General features: G+C 39.9%; 1 protein-coding gene across 19 annotated transcripts in view; it reads left to right on the plus strand.

The window, feature by feature from the left end:
• The window catches only part of fnbp1b (formin binding protein 1b), a 73,907-nt gene that overhangs the window by 25,272 nt on the left and 28,791 nt on the right, over nucleotides 1-19,844 (plus strand). For all 19 annotated transcript variants that reach the window (XM_079658275.1, XM_079658276.1, XM_079658262.1 and 16 more), the window contains exons 2-6: nucleotides 1,139-1,254; nucleotides 7,279-7,335; nucleotides 8,242-8,389; nucleotides 14,662-14,724; nucleotides 16,639-16,743. In XM_079658275.1, the coding sequence (XP_079514401.1) occupies nucleotides 1,139-1,254; nucleotides 7,279-7,335; nucleotides 8,242-8,389; nucleotides 14,662-14,724; nucleotides 16,639-16,743 (489 nt within the window). The remainder of the gene's footprint in view (nucleotides 1-1,138; nucleotides 1,255-7,278; nucleotides 7,336-8,241; nucleotides 8,390-14,661; nucleotides 14,725-16,638; nucleotides 16,744-19,844) is intronic.

Raw genomic sequence — 19,844 nt, forward strand, 5'->3', positions numbered from 1 at the left:
ACTTGGGCTCCAGCGTGTTTAATAACCTCCGAAATCCACTGTTGTCGACCACAGAAAACGGCCTTAAGTCTTTGGCCATGTACTCGCCGATGCACCTTGTTATTTCCTGAGCTCTTGGACTGTTAGGGGGAAGTGGCGCTCCAAATACTTCTGTCAGAGTCAGTTGGCCCGGCTTAGGCTTTTTCCTCACAGTAGGTTGTTGTGTTCGGAGCTTTTCTGGGTGGTGATGTGACAAATGACTTCTCATGTTCGATGTGTTTCCCGAATTGTAGGCGACCGTCGCCCGGCAGGATTTGCAAATAGTTTGGCGTTTGTCAGTTTGCTTTTCACCTTTGTCATTTCTTGAAACGGGAAAACCAAAATGCTGCCACACAACAGCTTTAAAAGTCGATGGAGCATCCTCAATTTCATAATTTTTATTTAGTTGGTCAGCACGTTCGTCTACTCCGTTCGCCATTTTCTCGTTGGGTCTGAGTCTGAGGGCGGGCTTGCACGCAAAGGATGATGGGAGTATTCTTGACTAGTATTATGGCGTCCTCTGCTGTTCAAACAAAAACATTACAGTTTTTATTTACAGGGCGAGATATAAATGAATGAACGGTAATATCGCGGTAGATTTTTTCAGTCTCACAACGGTATTGAGCCGTTTCATTACCGCGATACCGCGGTATTCGGTATATCGTTACATCCCTAATTGTTATACAGTATGACACTTGACACAGTCTTAGATTAGAATATCGTTAGATGGCATAATTGTTGTCTTTACTTGGTGTTATAGACTGAGATACAGCAAAGTGATGTCATTTTCTATTATTTATTATTGCGTTTAACCCAATTATACATTGTATTTTAATTACTGATCATTATACTCCATACGGCCAAGCCCTATGTGTAAAGGCTATTTCGGAAATGCTAATGCTAATACTCTGGGATATTGGAACTTGATTCAGAGCGGTGGGGTACTTGACTTCAGCTTTAGTTTTCCAAGGTACTGTATATACAATAGAAAGTCGTCATCAGGTTGATTTAATCTTTCATTATGCATTATTCTTCTTTTGTTTTCTGTCTGCTTGTGATGATAGATTGACGTCTCTTGTATTTCAGTGATTTAATCATCACGTCTTCTTCTTTTCTGCAGGATCAGTTTGACAACTTGGAGAAGCATACGCAGTGGGGGATCGAATTTGTGGAGAAGTACACCAAATTCGTCAAGGAGAGGTCGGAGATTGAAACCAGCTATGCAAAACAAATTAGGTGAGCTGACTTTTGAACTACATTCATGGTTGAATTTTCTCCATCCAGGTGGCTTTGATAGAGACCCCCCCCCTCTCCTTTAAAGCAGGATTTGACCTACTGAAGTGTCCTTGAAACAGGAGACTGAATCTTCCCGAGCTCATTTTGTAGCTGACCGTGATCTCTGACCTCCCTCTGGGGGGGGGGGAAACTGAAACGTGAATTCCCTTATGGGAAGCAGTACATTATCGCTGATACATTAATGATCATTTATTTCCACAACTGTAGATCAAAGTAAACTGTTGTGCAGAGGATGTCTGCTCCCTCCATCTTCCTCTCTTTTTCTGTGTCTCTGTCTGCCCCGCTCTCTCGTGCACCACGCTGTCTGTTGTTGCCTCTGCTTCGGGCGAGAGGAAGTCAGGTTGCGGGGGGATTGGGCGGAGCTTGTGTTTCCATAGAGACTGCTAGGTATCAGCATTATCCAGCCCAGGTCTGACCCAGATTCTTTTTTTTTCTGTTCTCCAACCATGCGTATTGGCCCCGCCCCCTCACAGTGCAGTCACTGATCCTCAGAGGTAGGGATGGTAGCATGAGCAGCCCCCCCTCTTAAGTCCTCATGTATCCCAACACAGTGGGAGATAGCCCCACAAATCCACAATCCTCATCTTTAAAGAGGCCTGGCAATATGGCTAATGCTCCAAGTATCAACCCCAAACCCCCCCGCTTCAGATTGACAAGCCAATACCAATCCAGCATTCAGATAGTAACCCTGTGTAACAGATCCTCCACAGCATACTGCTCAACATAAGTCTGCTTGAGATAATAGGACTTGCTGTCTTTGTTTACATGCATGCAGTAAAGCAGAGCCCTACACCCATTAACTGTTAACACTTGAAGAAAGATCAAACTGAATATATATGTTAACAGAATTGGTGTTTTTTAATTTTTGTTACTGTTTGGTTATCTCTCGTACTTCTGTTTCATTCTTTCTTTCTATGCATTTACTGAATTAAAAGAAACACTGTCAAAAGTATGCGAAGCAAATGATTATTCACAGAAAGTATCATTATCAAATGTCTCAATATCTGAGAGGCTAAACAATATTTGATTAGATAGAGTAGTTGGATTTCTTTGTCCCGTTGACTTAATAATCAGAATCATGATATCTTTATTGTCATCATACTCGGGTAAAACACAATGTTGTAGGTTTCTCTTAATGTAGTAAAAGACATAGGAATAATGAATAACAGTGATAAAAGCAGTAGTAACAGCAAATAGAAGGCACTAGTTAGGTTAAATTAAATGTACAAATTGTACAAAGCAAATGTACATACAGTCTATGAATAACTAGATGGAACGATTAGTGAAATTACTAATCAAATCAAATGAATGATTGATTCAAAATCAAATCCTTGCTGCTCTAACAGAAACTATTCAGGTGCATTCATATCTTGTTTACAGTGGCAGTTGAATTACCTTCTGTTAGTGTGTACAACTTCTGGAAAATGTCCAAAGTAAATCAGTTTAGAGCACTGTGATGTAACCCCCAAACATACGCACAGACAGATTTGCCCTTGCATTTGAACTCAAACAGATATCCCATAATTCAATTAGTCAGCATCTGTGTACAGTGTGTTGGACAAAGGGTCGGGGGCTGGACTCCTCTCCTTGGCAGGTCGGCTGTTATTAAACTTCAGGCTCCACAGATGGTGCGGATGTTTTCAGTCGCTGTGCTTACACAGACGACCTGCTGTCAAGCTGGGTCTGTTATCAAGCACACACACAAACACACACTTGCACGTGCACATTTGCACACTTGTCAGTAAAAGGCTAAAATGAGGAAATTAGGATGTACTGACAGGAGAGCTTGAGTCATAGGGTTTCCTGTGTTTTCAACACACTGAGCCTCTTTGTTGTGGAGCCACTTGGCCTTATCTCAGGACTAATTATCCCTCTTAATGAAATTAGGCTTAATCTAAAGGGCGCTCAAACAAACAGAAACGCAAGGCTGTTAGATTTAATGCAGTAATGGAAATAGCTGCTTGATCTGCTCTTCTTTTGTCTAGGCGCTGTTGTTGGGGGGGATTTATTTCCTTCTGCGCTACCCTTAGCATGCGCTTGAGGCCCCATTTACACAGGAACGCAAACGAAAATGAACCAAATTCGATATCAAAAAAGTATTCAGTTCACACGCAATTGGCTCAATAAACGTGTCCGTTCACACGAGACCGCTCGAGCCGCTGGAGATGCTGTAGTACATATGCCGGGCCTGTAAGTGGCGCTGTACTTCCGCCTCAAAATACACCAAAAGCAGCAAAGAAGACTCCCGAGCATGGTTGCCATGGTTGCCTGGTTGCCCTTCTGTTTATTCTCCGCGGTGGATTTAGCAACATGTAGTTCATGTAGTTCTCCATGTCCGCTTGTTGCTGATGGTTGTGGTAGAGGAGCTGTAGATTTTGCAGTGACATCTGGAGCATGGTCAGTAGCAGTAGCTACTGACCATGCTCCCCCAGAGTGTTCCGTCCGCAGATCTATCCACCTTGGGACCCGTTATCGTTTGAGGGGTCCGTTTCCGCGGTTCCATTACGGCCTCGTGTGAACAAACGGGCTATATAAAAGAGAAAAGTAGCAGATACAACCCGAACCGTATCCATGTAAACAGGGCCTGAGAATCCCCCAAAAATAGTGAAAAAGGCCCCAAAAAAGAAGAAATCTTTATATTTGAGAGGCTAAAATTATTCTTTTTTGTGGCATTTTTGAAGGAAAAGTGACTTACAATTCATTGATTGTCAAAAAAGAGTGTTTATTTTCTGCCAATCTACTAATAGACTAGAAATCCTCTGATTGCAGATTCTTAAATGTTGTATTAGGCTTTGAGAAAAAACGTGATCGTCATTTGTCATTATGTTATGACATTCACAGTCCAAACAACTAATAAATAAAGCAAAATGAAAATAATTGTGCTTTGTTTGAAGTTCAGCAGAAGTTTTTTTAAATACAGTCTACATTTGTCTCCAATTGAACACCATCAATGCCTACCACACTACTTTGTACCATGTCTATCCCCCCAGCAACCACACACTGCAGTAAGCCATGAATAATCCTCTTCCAAGGCAATGGTGTAAACATGCACAATGCTTCAGTCCAGTTAATGCAGGGAAATGCATTCATGCCTCCTCCTCCCCTACATTCCTGTCTGGCATAATCCATATCACAGTGGGAATAAAGTCCTGCTCACAAAGAGACTGGGTGAAGTTAAATAAAAGAGTCGGTCTTGGCTGGGTTTATATTGAAAACCAGCGTATACAGCAGCCATGTTGTATTACCTTTCAGAAAAATACATTCATACCTCATTCACACCAATGCAACTCCGGTTCAAGCTCCGTGCTAGAGCTTTTCAGGTTCAGAACCGGTTCTTCGGTTTAGCTTCGGCTCTTTTCACACTGCCCAGAGTCCGACTGGTGCTGCGTCATTGCGTCATCGTTTGCGTCATTACGTAACCGTTTGCGTGCCTGCTTCATAAAGCCAAACCGCGTGGAAACCCCTCACAGCCGACAACAACAACAATGGCCGATTGTGCTCCAGCTTCCGCTGTACCTCTTCAGAAGACCAGATTCCCAGTAGGTAGCTGGTCTCTTCAGTGGACCACTGCTGCTTGTTAAGTTTCTCCACCGTTGTGTACAAACTGGATAAAACGCCAGCTTTTTGTTGTTGTTCAGGAATTGATCCCGCCCCTGCCCCCGCCTCGACGTAAGCGTGACGTATGCGGTGCTTTTGCTCTGGCCGGATAATTATTTGGTGCTCGAAATGAACCGGATTCCAGAGCTAAGAGGCTGCTCCGCTGCGGTGTGAACAGGAAAACCCGGTGCTTTTCAAGCTCCAGCTCCGAACCGGCCCTGAAACACCGTTGGTGTGAATGAGGTATCAGAGATAATAAGGCAATACACAAACATGTATTTGTGCAACAGTGCTTGTTAAATCCTAATTATGAGCTAACTGCTGGACTCATTTTCACATGTTTGTTATAATATGTTGTTGAGGTGAGCAGGTACACACAATCTGACACATGACATCTGGCTGTGAATGAGAGAGTGAGTGAGAAGCAGCTCTATAATTAGAGATAGGGTTAGAAGGACATGGAGAGAGAGATAGGCGGATAGATCTGCCTAGCAACAGTGCAAACACCACCAGGGAGGAGAGGCGTGGGGTGTGTGAGCCGAGCGAGACAGCATTACATGTCGTTTTTTTTCTTTAGAACATGCATTATTTATTTCAGCAGGAATTTTGAATGACCTTTTTACAACATGTTCATGCTGTGGCATTTAGATTCCAGCAGTGCTATAATCTCACAACAAGGGCAACTACCACTGCTGTTAACAGCTCTATAAAAGCACATTATCTTTTTGATTCTCATATGAGAAGTGGATAGACTTTTTGAGCTTCTGACCTTGTACTAATAATTGTGATATTTTTATACATTTTACAACTTTTTTGAAAACATTTATCTCTTTTTATACATTTGTACAAGATGGATGCAATATGAAATCCACAGAACAGACACATACAAGTATAAACGTCTCAACAATAGAATCAAACCAAGAGAACAGCACCTCCGAATCATACGTGGAGCACACATGGTTAAACTGATAATGCAAATAAGAAAATAATCAAGAAATTCCCTGCAGCATTAAAGCAGATACACCACACTCTTTTATATAACTGTTGTTTTATGTTTAACACATGTAATGTGATATAATGGCACTTCATCAAACAGCTTTCTCTGCCAGCCTTTAATTGTTCGTACTTTTCCATTAAACTCAACAATATCATGTATTCTGTTGCGGCATACAAAGAAAAACATTCAATATCTTCCTGTTCTCTTATCTGCTAATGAAGCCCTGGCTGTCCGTCTCCAATTACTGAACCGGCATTTTTTCCTTTTAAATTATCACATTAGACGAATATCTACTGAGGCGGAAAATAAATAAATCTTAATTGAATAGTATCCGATCAAAACGAATCTGTGCACCCATTCAAAAAAACATCCTAATAAGCTGTGGCTCGACTTGTAGGGCGTAACATATGGTTGGATAATGTGTCTCCCTCATTTATGTTTGTTATATTCAGATTTGAGTGAAAATGAATGGCTGTGCTTGTTTGTGTACATGCTTCACTTGTTGGCTCATCTTTTCAAATAGAGAACAGTGCTCTTTAATTATGATTTAACACAGCATCCTGAAGGCCTGAGCACACAATGTCCATCAGAGCATGGTGCACGTTATTATGTTTTGCTGACAGGGCAGCCATCAAACAGAGCATTGGGTGTTGCAGTGTGTTGCAACGTCATGATCTTTTATTCTAACCGTTTATGCTCTTAACCTTTTTTATATTACCATATTTTAATCAATATGCTCCTTAGATCATTTTTTATTTTGTTTTATTATGTTCTCCTTATATCATTGTGAAGCACCTTGAGATGACGTCGTTTTTAACGAATAAATGAAATGTATTATTATTATTATTATGATGGATTCGGAACAAGGGCTGACATGATGTACTGTAACATGTCAAAAAACACAAAACGCTTGCTAGGTTGAAAACAGGACATTGAAGGATGGTCAGAACCATACAAAGGTTATTGTCCGCAGTCTTATCCCTACAGTACTCCGTCACCTTCATCTTATTTTCTTTCATCTTTACACACCGTCACATTTTTCCTTCTCTCCTCACGCTGCACTTATCTCGTGCCACTTACATACAGCCAGAGTCAACACAAGGGCAATGGCCGCATAAGAAAAGCAGGCCTGTTTCTGGTGACTGGCTCTGCTTGCATGCTTCTCCTGGAGGGCATGATTTATGAGCAGAGGAAGGGGGATGTTGTGGAAGAAAGCACTCTGCTGGATTGAATGGTGTTCTGGATGATCCTTTGGCAGGTTCCATAAAGACGGTGTCAGGGAAATATAATGGGAAGGGTGCACTACCCGTCTGCAGAATGAGCTTTTAGGAAAGAAATGTCTGACAAGGCTGCATTCTTTGTCCTTACAGGAATTTATCAAAGAAGTATCAACCCAAGAAGAACTCACGAGAGGAGGATGAGAGCAAGTAAGTGAAAGGATGTTACTCTTTCAATAAATCAAAGGAATATTCAATTGTTTCTAAGATATTATATTCTTACAAGATATACTATCTAATAATAATAATAATAATAATACATGGGACTTTTATAGCGCTTTTCATGAAACTCAAAGACGCTTTGACAGAGAATTTAAGAAAACACAACAAAAAAAAAAGACAAAGAAATACAAAAAGAGATAAACAAAACAGAAAAAATACGGGGGGAGTGGGGTGGTCAGTGGTTGAATGCAGTGTTGAACAGGTGGGTTTTGAGTGATGTATCTAGAAATCTTATCAACATTGCACCATTTTCTAAACAAAAGTATATCAAATTCATAGAAGAAATTAGTTTGCAAAATGTGTGCATTCTTATATATAACAGGGAATAGAACAACAAATGAAATATGCAATGTGCAAAATATGTATTTTACAATATAACATTGTGTAATTGAAAAAGCGCCTACCAAAACAGTGTTTAAGTGTTAAAGATGAGGAACAGGATAAATAAAATGATATTTTAGCAATGTACAGGATTGAAACCGTTATATTTCGATATTTAAAAAGTAAAAAAAATGCTTACCTGTGTTCATTTCTTAGGAAGAGTTATATGAGTGAAAAGAAAAATGATGTTTGTAATGTTTGATAAATTACACCATGTGAAAATGTATTTTTGTGTTTTTAAATGCTACATATGTTGGATTGAACGTGTTTCCTTCATTTCCAGTCCTTATGCTAAGCTAACCCGATGCTACCTGTAGCAAAACATAATCATTTAACATGATCCTGCAAGCATCACAAATCCAAGCTCCAAAGGACTTTATCTGAACATATTAATTGTGTTTGCCTCCGTTTGCAACCCTGTCTTTCCTCTGACATCATTTCCTGTCTCTCCAGGTTCACCTTCTGTCGAGCCTTCCTGACATCACTTAATGAGCTCAATGACTACGCGGGTCAACACGAGGTCATAGCGGAGAACCTGACGTCTCAAATCATCGCCGAGCTGTCACGCTACCTGCAGGAGCTCAAAGCAGAGAGAAAAACCGTGAGACACACTTTTATATCCGCACTTATTTCTGTCTCTTCATATCCAATGTTTTATTGATACGTCTATATCTTATTGCCCATTCTCACATGTCAGTGCTTTAAATCAAACATTCATTCTGGAGTGTGTGAAACGGATTCTATAAAGGAAAAGAAGACACACAGGCCTACAAGAAATGAAGTAGTCCTTTGCCTCGCTGCATCCTCTATTTTGCATGAACTGAGGTCATCGCTGAGTAAATATAGATGCACCCTGAGGCTCACTAGAAGTGCAGAACCTGACTAACTGAGTCATCGTCTCCCTATCATTAGAGGCTTATTTCTCTCTTTTATAAACCATTCTGCAACCACACTATTTTTACCGTTAAAGTCACTTTGTTCCTCGCCATTATGAAGTGATTTGGTAGAGCGGTGAACCTGCAGTGTGCGATTCACAGATAACAGTGTGGAGCCCATTGCATCTATGGAGTTGTTAGGTGGAGCAGAGAGAAAGCTGCTCAGCTGGAAAAAAAAGTAATACTGAAAAAATATTTCATGCACTCTTGAGTCACGGACGTCCAGTTGAGGGAACTGGAGTGGAAAACCATAAGCAGAGGGTTGCTCAAAGGCACAGTGACCCTTTTTTGGGAGTAAATGTTCAAAGCACATGATGGTGACATCCATGTTGCTGCAGCTGCTTCTTACACTAAATACTGGAAGCCCTGGGTTGCATTGTTAGTGATCAGTTGTGATTTCTATCTCTGTTTTAGCTGCAGCAAATGCATCAGAAATGGGAATTTCCAGCACATCTCAAGGGGAATCATCCACCGCCCCCGGACCATTTGCTCTTTTGGCTTTGTTTTAGCGTGGCCTGGGTTGGCTTGGCACATCATCTGTATCACTAGTGTCCAGATAGAGAGTCCATGAACAGACCCCTGCTGTCCCGAGCCTGCAGGATGTCACTATGACTCCCCTCTTCCTCCTCACTTCCCTGCAGTTTCCCTCTATTTAATTTATTCATGATATCCCTGTTTCTCTCTTTCGTTCCCCCTCTGTCTTCCTAGTTAGTCATGTGTGTCTGCCTCTCGTGAATTGAAAAAGCGTCCAGTTAGCCAGTGCTGGGGAGTTTCCCTTCATAGCAAAACTGTGTGTCTTTTCTGAACAGAAGCTTGTTTCATCTCAAAGGGCATTGAGCAAATAGTTTCTCAGTCATATGCAGAATAGTGTCCTTGTAGGGTAAATGTAGTGTATTAGCTTTTCTTTTCTTTTTTTAGTGTTCATTGAAAGACATCAGTGCCCTCAACACACTCATGAATGATGGAGATTCAAACAATTATACATGTTCCAAGTGTCTGAAAGGCAGCCAAGCCAAAATAAACTAGCTACTCTGTGCCCGGACAACAATAAGCTTTTCATATTTTTGTTCATAACGTTATTAGAAAAAGCAATATTGTGAAAGTTGTCTGTAAATCAATCCTTACCCAAGACTTCCTCAGCTTCCCGTCATTCTTTTCTCTGGTTTCAATCACATGCATTTTTAAGCAGCACTTGCTGTTGAGTTTTCTTTTTATATTTGCGTGTATGTCAGACAAATCCGTGCAGGCAGACTCAGACAGTGGGATTAGAGGAGGGTCCGCCAGTTTATTGGACAGGTAAAATCCACGCTACAGACCAGAAGAAGAAAGAGAAATAATACCTCATTAGTTTCTCCTGTGGGGTTGTTTGGTAACTCCCTGAGTGGACCTCTTGCTAAGCTCAGCTTGGGGTGGCACAGGAGGCGCGGCCAAGAATGTTCTTAAAGGATTTCATAAGAGAGCAGATAAACAGTACTTGGTTTTTGCAAAAGTTGAACCTTGTTGTTTTAAACTTTTGGATTTAGTTTGTTGTTGAAATATATGTACTTCTTTAGATTTAAGCATATCATTTCTAACATTATGCATTTAAAAAGTATAAAAACAACTTCATCTATGTTAAATCTTTTGCCATAAAAAGGTGTTTGGCCAGAATACTGGCCTCTGATTGGACTCCTTTGTTTACTTTTATAATATAATGATATCACTATGTAACACTCGCACTTCTATTGGCTAGCGCTCCAACACATTGTACGTGATAGGCGAAGGGGCGGGACATCTCTAAGTGGTGGACCAATCACAACAGAGCCGGCCAGCTCACCAATCAGAGCAGACTGGGCTCTGGTTTCAGACAGAGGGTGAAAAGAGGAGCTGCAGCACAGGCAGTATGAGAAAAATAAAGAGCTTTTTGAACATTAAAGCATGGGGACATTAGTAGGCAATAAATACATATATGAATCTGAAAATCTGAATAAAATGTCCTCAGGAGAAATGTACTGAAACATTTATAAACCTCACTGCGTATTTCAACATGTGTCCAGATGAGGGTTAGGTTCAGTCTGTGCTCTTTTGGATCCACTTGCACCGACAGCACAAAAGATATCTTCGGGTTTTTGGGGTTGGTTCCATCGGTCTTAATCCTGCTGAGATTTGACATGTTCAACCAGCAAGAAAGATTGAAAATATGTCTTATTTAGCTGGTGGGTCTGGAAAGTAAGCAAGAGTTCAGCTGAAAACTACAAGGTGCTGTAAAACATCTTTAGGAGGGTTTGGCAGGGCATACTGTCCTCATTTATCTCTTCAGAGGCAGAGACCAAAGCCTCTGAGAAAGAACAATGTGTTTCTGGACTAGCCTCACAGCAGAAAGGCAAAAAGAAAGAAGGGAAGGAGAATTGATCGTTGGATATTTCCGTAGTAGCTGCACTCACATCTGCATCCTGAATACTTTAGTATAAATGACCTCAGCAATGCTCCGAACCACTGCCTAATGGCCTAAACATGAGGAGTCTCTCCTGAGGTGCAATCATCTCTATACATCATGTATGACTTGTGGCTATTTCTAGTACCTTATGATTATATATGTATGTTGACAACTGTAGAGGACTGCAGGTGCACATTCCTCTGAGCCAAGTCAAGTCAATGAGTGAACAGTGTGTAAGAGAGTGTGTGTGCACACAGATGTCCATGAGCACCTCTTCACAAACGCAACACTGAAATGAAATCTCGGAGCAAAGTTTTTGTTCCTCTATTTCGGGTGGAAAATAGAGAATGGAATTTATCAAATCCTTTTATTGGTTTTACAACAGTATTGAGAACATTGACTGATTAAACACTAGCCATCCCACATCTATCAACTCCTACCCAACCTTCACTTACCTAGTATCCCACATTCCCACATTCCTTCCACTGGCGAAAATAAATCATAATGTAACTCAGTGGTGGAGGATGTTTGTTAAATGTCCCATCCTTCTTCTCCTGTCATCTTTTGCTCAAACATATTACACAGTTAATACATGAGTGTATATGTGGAGGGGACAGCCTGTGAGGCACACAGCCCCATCAGAGCATGTCAGGTGCAAAGATGGTACAAAAAAGTAGTCAGACACTGGACACTTCATTTCATGGTTAAGACATCATCATGCACACAATAAGAATAGACTACTTTATGGAGGAAGTGGTTTACAGTTTTACAACCAAGCAAAGTAAAAGTCTTTACGAAATGAATAACCTTTACAAAGTATGCATATCATTAATTTGTGGATAAATACAGCACTAAAAACAGCGCTAAAATACTGTCTAGAATTCAGGGTATTTGGTAGCATTCTCAGATCTCTGTAGAGGGTGTCTGCCTTCTAAAATCACTACACTTAAAGTATATTCATATTTGAGGTATTGTAAGACTACAGAGGGAACAATATTTTTTAAAATGTTGACATTTTCTTTGACGCTGTGATAATACTGATTATTGTGAGAACTTGAGAGCATTAATCTCTTAACTTTCTCTGTTGGAATTAAATCTATTAAATCTAAAAACAAAAGTCCATAGAACCACATTGATCTATATCTTTGTCCATAGCTACGTCTGTGTGTCTTCATTCTTACCTGCCTTTGTGTTTTGTTACCTGGAGATAGTCTTGTGCTGGGAGGTGAGAAGGAGCAGGGGCTAGCGTGAAGAATTACTTTGTTTTTTTCAATGTAGTCATAGCACAGAGCAGCGCTGCTTAGCATCATTTAGTAAATATTAAACCAGGCTGACCTCACGTCTCTGGATGAATAGTGATCATATTTTCCAGTCCTGCTTTGATCACAGTGCAGTTAAGTTTGTAACTGTTACTCAGATGTGTTTTTGTGTTGGTAACTGGAGCTTTTCCTCTCTTGTCACTGTGTAAGTGAGAGTGGCAGCTTCAGGTCCTGTTAGAGTTCCCCAGATGTCTTTAACAGCCACATGCTGTTACTGAGATGGACAAAGAGATACTGGGTGGGTCTAATCTTTCTTGCGCTGAACAGACTAGCTGTATGGATCCCTGCAGTGTATTGGTTTAAACGCAGAGGCCAACACTGCAGAACATCTGCCTAAAAGCCTGCAGCATTTCATACCTGCCTCCCAGGTGGCTGTTTGTCATAGACATGCATCGATTTTTCTTTTATCTCGTTTGATAGCGAATGAGCTCATGCTCCTCTGTTGTGGTCTGTACATCTTCATCCTGCAGCAGTAACATCCGATCACGCTGTTTGGGGAAAGTTTGTATATCTTTGTACAGATGGAGGATTTGTTGATGCAGGCAGTATGATCTTGTTGTTATGGAGACACATATTTGGTTGATTCAAACAGTAACAATGATATCACCCAATCTGCTGCTGCGTGTCCTAAAGAAGCTTCATAGTATCTTCAGCGTATCGACATATCTTCATCGCTGAATAAGACTCTTCTTATCAAACAGAAATTTGAAGGTCAATCTTTATTACACACCAGTTCTACTTTAGAGGCTCCACAATGTCCCATTTTCAGTTGAAATACTTCCTCTGAAACACTGAAGCACTTCCCCTTTTTACCCAGCTTCCCTTGTAACTTTGGGAAGTGCTACTACCTGAGGTAAACCAGGGCCCGTTCTGACTAACACATCCCATGAAATGTTCAGGATGGATTAACCTGTATGCTTCATTTCACATCTCTTGCTTGTGTGTTTGAGTTAGTACACAGAATACTAAGGTGCTGAATGCAAGAGAAGAAAAAGCCAAAGCCCTCTGTGCTCGTTTTACTGGCCTGGTTTCGTTATTGAATTGCAGCATCGATATTCAGCTCAGCCACTGACCCTGGCTTCCGCAGTCAGCGTAACCAGGGGAAACCTCATTGATAGTCAGGTCTCTGTAACATTTTCATTTGGTTCCTTTTGGATATTTTTTGCAGATTAACACACCACAGACTTTGAGGAATTTTTTTATATGCTTTATGAGAAATCACAATCTATTTCAAACAGGTTTAAAGTTGCTATTATGTGTGCAGAAGGTCTGGCTCTGGTCCATTCACAGAGCTGTAGAGAGCGTGCTCTGCCTCCGGGCCAAGTGCTCTGCTCTCCTGGAGAGAAACAGGCCAAGTGAGGTCTTTTACAAAATCACATATATGCTGTGTAAGTCTAATAGGCCACATTTTGCAGTGCACAAATCAATCCTTACATTACTGTGGCGCCGCTATCCTCAGAAGCTCATTCAGCTCATTAGGAAGAAGCCTGAGAAACAGTTCTCGCCCACTTAACATTTTTTAATATTTACTTTTTTGACAAGTGCCTTCATAATGACAGACTGCCTCTTCAATTATAATACAATGCCTCTTTTGAAAGAAACAAATGCCTCACTACAAAAAAAATCCTCCTGAATTATAAGGAAATGTGTATCTAGAGGTTTCGATAACAGTGAACCAACAATATGTATCTAGAATGTACATATTCTTTGTTGAACAGCAGATAGCATTCAGGTTTGAACTAGAAGTTTCATGAAATTATTATATAATACACTATGTTTGACCTTCTTTTATTCATCTCTAGCCTTCATTCAGTTGGGTGTTTTGGTGCTATGTTGAAATCGTAAGAGTATGACCTTTTTTGCACTCGTGTTGAACTGTTGGGTTATAATATGGCTGCTCTTTTCTATCAAATCAACATATAGCCATATGCTTAGTCTTGTACAAATCTCTGAGAGTAAAGCTTGTAGGTTATGCGGCCATCATTTCTAATGTAGCCACAGTATAATGTCTATTTGCCCTACTTTCTCAGCTTACATGAATGCTTCTTTGTCAGTAATATGCATAGTGTTTAATGATATGGTTGAGAATCCCACTCCACTGTTTCTAATTTATTACCCTTACTATGTGAGGGTCACTTGCTTTTAAATCCCTTACGCTTGTGAATGGTATGATAATATCATTTTTTCTCATCTCCTCTGACAGTCCTTCCATGATGGGCGCAAGGCACAGCAGCACATCGAGAGCTCGTGGAAACAGCTGGAATCGGTGAGTGACCCAATTAATGTGCAGTACAGTTATTCACTAGAAGCAGTGGCCATTGATCACAGTGGAGTCAAAGGAGACAACACTTGAGTAAAGTAATGTAACCCTTGCCTTGTGACTTACTTTTGCAGTTATATATATCACTGAAGCACCTGGGCAACTTGATTTCCAGTACGACTATTTCAAACTTCAACAAGTTATTATTTTATACGGAGAAAGCGACAGTCAGTGCTGGCTAAAGATGATAAGCTTATTAACGTTAGAGAATGTTGAGAAGTAAAACGTTTAATATGAAAATACAGCATTCATGAGCTCGAATTATAAAAAAAAGAAAATAAATTGGTGTAGTTTTTCCAAAGACAAAACCAGTTATCAATCGTATCATAACTTTAATTATGATTTAAAATTACGTATTTTATAGGTCAAGTTCTGATTATGAACAGCACACACACACTTTTCATGGGATTTTAGTTATGTGCTTTTAGTTCCTTCAGCTATTTATCAAATCATACAAAAGCTGTATCAAGGACAGGTCTACTATTGCAGAAAATGAATAAAAACCATATCAAATAGTTTATAAATGTTCTGTTGATATTGACAGTCTTATGATCAATCAGCATCAATGTCACACGATACCACAACACATGTTTTAACAGGGACTTCATGAGGAGCTTAGTTATTATAAAGTACATTATCATCATCAAAAGCTTATTTTCAGTGGGTGGCAAACATTCATTTCTGAAAATCAGCAGAGGGCCGTGCACAGAGCCCTGAGGGACAACTTGTTCCGTCTTCACAAAAAAACGCTTACAATATGCTATTTATTTGAATAAAAATGTTGATATTAATAATAAACAGGACAGTGTTAGATAAGGATTGAATTATGGTACATAAATAATGTTGGTTCAAGACTTGTGTCTTTAAGTGTACCGTTTAAGTCTTTTAGGGTAGAAGACTGATCTACCACAAATTGGTCGGTTCAAAATCAGACACATGAATCTGAATTGTAAGTTTTGCTTGTGTGGCCTAGTAGTGATCAGTAGACCAGACTAAAACACATGACGTTATAATTCCTATCTTTGCCAAAGACCTAGACCTAGATTGTCCGTTGTATTTGTTTTATTGAAGCAGCTGAAAGAGAGATTGCACAGAACACCGCTTTTTATCTCTGCCTGGCCTCTTTGACAGGGTAAAGACAGAAAGAGTGTGATAGAGAAGCAGAACTGCCTTGTCCTCCTCAAACTTTTCTCTCTTCAATGATGCCTTTGTGAGCGAGGCAGATAGGCATAGTTCAGAGTGCACACTGACCCAACAAACACTGATTGTTCAGATGGAGGGGTCGAAAGAGGGTTGAATGAATGCTTGTTTTCCGTAAACAAATGACCACTATGAACATTTATTTAATCTGCAGGCTGCACACTTTGACAGACCCCACCGCTGTGTCAATGGCATAAACTGACCTCTGTCACAGACAATGCTGTGTGTGAGATCTATATGACGCATATGAAACATGTTAAGATGTCATTACTATGCTTATTAAAAGGTCAGGTTATAAAGTATTTTCTCCTACAGCTCAAAGCAGGAAATGAATGACTCACGGGTATTATATGGAACATTTCCACTATAAAATTTCTAAAAAGACTAGACCTATCAAAGAAACAAATGTTATTAGTTAGCCTGTTGAGTTGTTTCTGACAATTCTCAAAAAATCTACAGATTTAATTAGGGTCATTTTCCTTAGGTCGCATGTGATGGCTGCATATCCCCTTTGCACAGTGTTGTGATTGTCTTAGCTGTCATGAATCGACTTTATCAAGTGCAAGCCTTATTTTTACATTTTCTGGATTAGAACATTACTTATTTTACGTTTAATGTCTGTGTTCTATTACATTGTGCCTTTCTTATGCTCTATTACAGTGTAAAAGAAGGTTTGAGAGGGACTGTAAAGAGGCGGACCGAGCACAGCAATACTTTGAGAAGATGGATGCTGACATTAACGTGACTAAGGCTGACGTGGAAAAGGTATGTGTCATCTCTCACTCCTGTTCTACAGCCACCAATCACGCAAGCCTGTCGTTTTCTCATCATGCTTACCACGATTGCCTAGCCCCCCCCACCACCTAGCATCCTCCCCCTTTCTCTCGCCATGTTTTTTTTAACATTTTGTTCCCCCTTCCATGCACCCCAAGCCGTGACTCTCTCTTGGAAAGACAGAAAGATTGAGTGACCGTGTGTTTGATGCCAGGGTCTGTGTGTAAAGGCTGGCATTGTCTCAGCAGCACAGTGATGTCCTGCAAAACAAAGCTGATAGTAGTCCTCATTATCACTGGAGAGCAGAAACCAAGCCTTAGCAACAGAGAGGACTTTGTGTCCATGCTTGTGCTGTTTTGTGTGTTATTGTGTTTGCGTGTTTTTATGGCTGCAACTAACAGAAAAAGACATTACACATACACTATGTACAGTATATAGAATAATAACAATAGGATAAATACATTAAAAAAAAAAATTTTTACATAAAGAACATACTGTACAGAAATATACAGATATTAGTAGTACATTAATATTCTAAAGAGAGATCATTTAAATCAACATAAATTATAAACTATGTAAATGGACATATGACATTTCCAAAAGGTTTGACAATAAATTGGTAAACAAATAGCGAATCCAATTATATCTCACATACTAATTAGACAAGGTCATATCTAGTTCCTTTCCAAAATAAATTAGGAATTTCGCCCATATTTTTTAGGAGGTATCAGGCTTTCCCTTTAAATCATCATTTAAAAAAAAATAATATATATATATATTAATGATGCATTACATTTTTTATTAGAGCGCTTTTCCAGGTTCTCAAAGCGCTTTACAATTACACATTACACATATTAGATATGTAATAGTCATTACTGCTGACATTACCCACAGGAGCAAATTCGGGTAAAGTGTCTTGCCCAAGGACACAACGGCCTGACGCAGTGGCGGCTGAGGTGGGTTTCGTAATGGAGTTCACCAACGCCCCTTGATCTGATGATCAACGCTCTAACCACTGCGCCAAACAGTCTTTTAGAACAGTTGTGGATTATATTCCTTTGATAGCCTTATTAGTTAATGAACTACTCATTGCAGCTCTAATGTGTGTGTGGATTACACACATTTTATTTGGCTTTTTTTACAGTGAATAATCTGAATATATAGTTTTGTTTTTCTGGGATTACCCACACTCACATGATGCAGCGATGATCCGATTCAGAACTTGTTGCCGCAGAGCCTCCTGGGCTTGTAGCTGATTCCATTTCCTGTTGTCATAACCAATTAAAAGAGCCCTATCAAATCTCAGCCTTTAACCCACACGGCTCCCACGCCCGCAAGGCATCATGGGTCATCAGCGCGTGCTCCTGCCGCTTCATCAGCTGTTGGAGCAGAGCCCCGACTCAGAGTTGACACAGTTCAGACCCGATTATTATGCAAATGTAGGCTGGAATAAAGAGCCTTTCTGCTCTACGGACATACAGCCAAGAAGCTACAAAAGGCTCCAACCACTGAACACTGGAACTAGAAACTCAACTGGAAAGAGCCGGCACAGCAGCTCCAGAAACCAGCGCTAAAACAAGAGAGGAGCTGTGTGTGATTACAGTTATTTCATTTATTGAAGCGTGAAAGACTCACAGCAGTCAATACTGTATTATTGCTCTCAGTTAGTATCAGTGTTTGTGTAATGTGATCATGTAAACAGCTCTTTAATATGCTGGAGTCAAATCATCATGCAGGATCATAGCTTCAGTTTTGCCAGTGCTAATGCTAAACTTTGAAACTTTTTAATTGGCTTTCATACCACTTAAAATGTAAAGATGCTTCATTTAATACAAAAACAAGTATTTATTATTTAGCAGAAGTACCACATTGAACATGATACTTTTACAGTGTGCATATTGTTTTATTCATTAATGTTTTGTTTAAAGGAAAGAAGTGTATGTGTCAATCAAGCTCTAATTCTCACCATTGTTGACATTCTAACTACTGGTCAGAATAACCTTGCACTGGAAAAAGAACTCAAATTGCAAATGTTTATATAAAGTGTAAGTGTATTTCTCTCTATAACTGTCTCTGAAGGTGGTAGAGTAACCATGAAAGTAGGAAATACATCTAAACCCTTTTTAATATGCATCAGAAAACAGTAGGCAGCAATGGAAACTATATGAGAAATGTATTTAAAGGCCTCAAACACAATGCTTTTTATCAGACCTAAAACCCCTTTAAACCTCCTGAATCATGTACCGTAATTAAGATGCTGTGGCAAACGATCCTACATACCTCAAAAAATAAAACAAACATGCTTTTTTGTATATCGTCTTGCTTGCCATTGTGTAGATCCTTGCAACAAATAATCGCTTTCTCATTTGCTTTTCCTTTCTGTTTGGGTCGTTTGGCCCAAGTCAATTTTTCACCTACTCCCATTTCCATTCTCCAGAAATGTCAAACGAATACAGAAGACTGTCACATCTTTCAGCGTGGAAGATCTTTCTCCCACATGTTCCTTTTCAATTCTTCTCTCATGTCCTTTATTGGTGTATTGTATCTGTGGGATTAGTTTTAATACCTGTGATCTTTCTAACTAGAGTCTAGAAAGGGCGCGAGAATATTCGGAGGTTTAAAAAAAAGAGAAAGGAAGTTTGTGTTTTGTGTCAGTCTGTGGTTTAGACACTCAAGTGACGCCTCATGACTTCTCCACATCCTTAGTGGTAAAGGTTATTTAGCTCAATTGCAAATAGCATATAAAAGAAGCACTACTATTCTATCGTTACGCTGCATCTGCTATGTTAGGGTGAAAATGAAGCAAAAGTCAAGTACCATTTATTTTTGCTCAAGTTATGTTTTGGTGAGAGCCGATCATGTGTCTCAATGTGTTATTTTCTGTGGCATTTTCCCTTCAATATTTAGAGGACCTCTGAGTATTTATCCCCCAAAGGAATGACATGTCACAACCCTAGCCTTATTTGTGTTTGTGTCACAGTTGGAGTTTTGTGGTGAAAGTAGGTTCAGGTCAGACAAAAAATATGCATGATAGGCGAGGAAGAAAATACATAACAGGCATAGTTTGTTTTAGTTATGTGTGTATTTATGTC

The sequence above is a fragment of the Notothenia rossii genome (genome assembly GCF_949606895.1).
Source record: "Notothenia rossii genome assembly, chromosome: 11".
Taxonomy (NCBI): Eukaryota; Metazoa; Chordata; class Actinopteri; order Perciformes; family Nototheniidae; genus Notothenia; species Notothenia rossii.